Consider the following 3,525-nt stretch of genomic DNA (forward strand, 5'->3'; position numbering starts at 1 on the left):
TTAATAAAATACACAATATAGCTCTTATACACTCAACAATTTGGCTCAAATGCACTGAATCGGCAATAAATCAAGGAAAAAAAATATGTCTTTTGATGTAAACACATTGAATCTTCTTACATTTGCACATTTAAATGGTTCGGGTGAAGGTTTGCAGTGTCTGCACTGGAGCTATGGCAGTGTCCATAAATGAATTACAAAAGGGTGTTAATAAGGTTAATTTGTCTCCGCTATTATTTCCCGTGTAACGGCAATCAAAGCGGCCATCTTGTATTGTGCCTCAGATATCCCTCAACTCTTGCTAGACACTAACGCCTTCCCTTTCTTCTCTGATCACGTTAATTCACTTATGCGTGTGCAGGACAAACATGGATTCGACCCGTTTACATTTAACTTTCATATGACATGAGCCGTGTTACTAATGACCGGGAATTTTTTTTTTCTGAATGAAATTATGGAATGGATTTGGAGGGGTTTCCATATATATTTTTTCCTTTTCGTTTCTTTCTTTCTTTCTTTCTTTTTTAAAAGGATGTGGCTGATGCCTTTATACAGAAATGCCTATCACAAATGAGCTTTAATGCTTTGTGTACTTGGTGGTCTGACTACAAGAACATTTGTTTGTATGTTTATTGGATTTCTGATTGGGGATTTTTTTCCATAGAAACCTCTAATGACTGTTGTAAACTTATCACACAACTATTCCACCCTGGTTTTTATGGGGTCTACAGGTAAACAGTGAAGTCAACATTAACTATCGGTCCTAAAAGTTCTGTTTCTGTTTATCTTACTCCTTTCTCTTCGATTGTCAAAGTGGCCCAATCTTTCTTCCTTCCTTCCTTCCTTCCTTCCTTCCTTCCTTCCTTCCTTCCTTCCTTCCTTCCTTCCTCCCTCCCTCCCTCCCTTCCTCCCTTCCTCCCTTCCTCCCTTCCCTTTCCTTCCTTTCCTTCCCTCCTTTCCTTTCCTTTCCTTTCCTTCCTTCCTATTTTTCTTTTTTGTTTTCTTTTTTTTTAATAAAAAAAAACATACATCATATTGTTCTAATGGAAGTTGGGTAAAAATGAAACCAGTGTTATCTGAAAAAAGAGAGAGAGAAAAGAAAGAGCAGTGAAACAAACATATTGGAGGGCACTTCAGATGTTCACTAAAAGCCTTAAAGCAGCATTGGTCTTTGTTCATCCCTGTATAAAGTTTAGAACCAGGGGAGAATTTTTTTTTCTTTTTCTTTTTCTTTTTTTTAATATATAATTCAGCAGAAGAAGCAAATTAATGCCAGACTGTCTTTTTTATGTTTTGTTTGTTTGTGTGTGTTTGTGGGTTTGTTTTGTTTTGTTTCTGTTTTCCTTCACTTTCTCACAGCCACGGGGTCGTTCGCCCGACAGTCCTGTAAAAGCTTGTCGATCTCCCGCACGACTTCCTCTGCGTCCACGGACTCTCTCCCTAGTTCCCTGTTTGAACGGTCTATCTGCTCCAAGACAGAGTCCATATCGGCGGAGTCTCGGCTGACTCGGGAATGCACCTCGGCGAAGACCCTGGCCATCTGATCGGACGCCATGAAGGCAGCGTCTCTGGATTGTTTACTGGGCGACAGGTACTGACCGTTGGGCTCGGCCAAGGCCCCTGCCTTGACTTCGCAGCCATCCAGAGGTCCTTTCGTTGAGGCGCAAGGCTCAATGCAGGTCTTGGTTGGGCTGCTGGATGCTGAGGGGACCTCCTGGAGGAGGGGGCTTAGGGCACGTTTGGCTTTGAGATAAGGTTTCACATTGGCAATGAGAATGGTGTGCTCTCGCTTGTCCTTTCCAAATGTACAAAAGGTTTTTTTCCCCGTGGGGTTCACAGTTTCGTAAGTCTCAGTCTCGACATTGGCTTCCACCGTGGGCACAAAGAGATTTGTTCGGTAGTCGGCGTTGTCTGCTTGGTTGGAGGCAGGGAACTGGGGCATCCAACACCGGTCGGAATGACCAAGCACTCGGCATTCATCGGTGCAGTTAATGCACTCCTCTTGTTCTGCAAAAGAAAGAAGAGACGACAAGTCATTTTAACGTCATTTATCAGCTGCCTTGACCTGCTGAGATCCCAGTCTGTTCATTCAAGGTACAGGGCTTCCTGGGTGAAGACAGAAATCATAATTAAAACTTTTGAGGGAGGTGCCACAAATCAACAGGTCAAAGGGGCTTCATTTATTGAAGCTACTATCAATGCGCAACAATGGTTGTTTCACTAAGGAATGGTATCATTTCAATAAAAGCTTAGTTTATTGGAGTACCATCAAATCTAAGCAGAGGTTGTATCACTCAGTGGTTGTTTCACTTCGATAAACACTTGTATTATCAAAGCACAACTGTGATTGTATCACTCAGTGGATGTATCACTCCAATAAATGTTTGGTTTATGCCCAATAGCAATAGCAATAGCAGTTAGACTTATATACCGCTTCATAGGGCTTTCAGCCCTCTCTAAGCGGTTTACAGAGTCAGCATATTGCCCCCAACAACAATCCAGGTCCTCATTTTACCCACCTCGGAAGGATGGAAGGCTGAGTCAACCTTGAGCCAGTAAGATTTGAACAGCCGAACTGCAGAACTGCAGTCAGCTGAAGTAGCCTGCAGTGCTGCATTTAACCACTGCGCCACCTCGGCCCAGGGTTTTGTTTTGTTTATACTTAGCTCCAGGGTACCTGTGAGACCACCTACTGCCACCAGTAGCCTCCCATCGCCCAGTGCGATCCCACAGAGTTGGCCTCCTCAGGGTGCCATCGGCCAGACAGTGTCGACTGGTGACCCCCAGGGGGAGAGCCTTCACTGTGGGAGCGCCTTCCCTCTGGAATGAGCTGCCCCCCCGGAGCTTCGTATAATCCCTGATCTCCGGTCCTTCCGATGCGCCCTAAAAAGTTGGCTTTTCCAGCAAGCCGGCCTGGCCTGAACAAAACAAAATAAATTATTGGTCATTGTTAATTTTAATTTTTGTTAATTTTAATTCGATTTTTTTTTAAAAAAAATGTTATTGTCAATTCTTATGGGGTTTGTTTGGGTTATTCTATTTAATTTTTTTAAACTTTTGTATTATGTGTTTCTTTTAGTGTTGTACGCTGCCCTGAGTCCTTGGGAGAAGGGCAGCATATAAATCTAATAAACCTAACCTAAACCTAACCTTATTGGAGCTACTACCAAAGCACAACAGTGGCTGTATCACTTGCAGGAACTGTGAGCGGATTTTGACTTCAAAGGCAGAACTTTGATTACATCATAAGAATTAGTTAAAACCTGGTGGAAGTAAATCACAGAAGGTGGCTAGATTAAGATGGCCTTGGATGATCTCTCCAAAATGGATGTTGCCTCCCAAGGACAGTTCGGTTAGTCCATCCTTATGCCTGAGGGGTGAAACTCTACTCCCCTCAGAGAGGGTCCGCAACTTGGGAGTCCTCCTGGACCCACAGCTGACATTAGAACATCACCTGTCGGCTGTGACTAGGGGGACCTTCGCCCAGGTTCGCCTGGTGCACCAGTTGCGGCCCTATCTGGATCG

At 43.8% G+C, this 3,525-nt stretch overlaps 1 protein-coding gene across 3 annotated transcripts in view; it reads right to left on the reverse strand.

The window, feature by feature from the left end:
* Positions 1-960: 960 nt before the first annotated feature.
* The window catches only part of PCDH17 (protocadherin 17), a 224,317-nt gene continuing 221,752 nt past the window's right edge, over positions 961-3,525 (reverse strand). For 2 of the 3 annotated variants that reach the window (XM_032226887.1, XM_032226886.1), the window contains exon 5: positions 961-2,007. In XM_032226887.1, coding sequence (XP_032082778.1) covers positions 1,346-2,007 — 662 coding nt within the window. In that variant the 3' untranslated portion in view covers positions 961-1,345. The remainder of the gene's footprint in view (positions 2,008-3,525) is intronic. The other variant, XM_032226889.1, reaches the window with a different exon arrangement.

Source organism: Thamnophis elegans, chromosome 11 (assembly GCF_009769535.1).
Source record: "Thamnophis elegans isolate rThaEle1 chromosome 11, rThaEle1.pri, whole genome shotgun sequence".
NCBI classification, from domain to species: domain Eukaryota; kingdom Metazoa; phylum Chordata; class Lepidosauria; order Squamata; family Colubridae; genus Thamnophis; species Thamnophis elegans.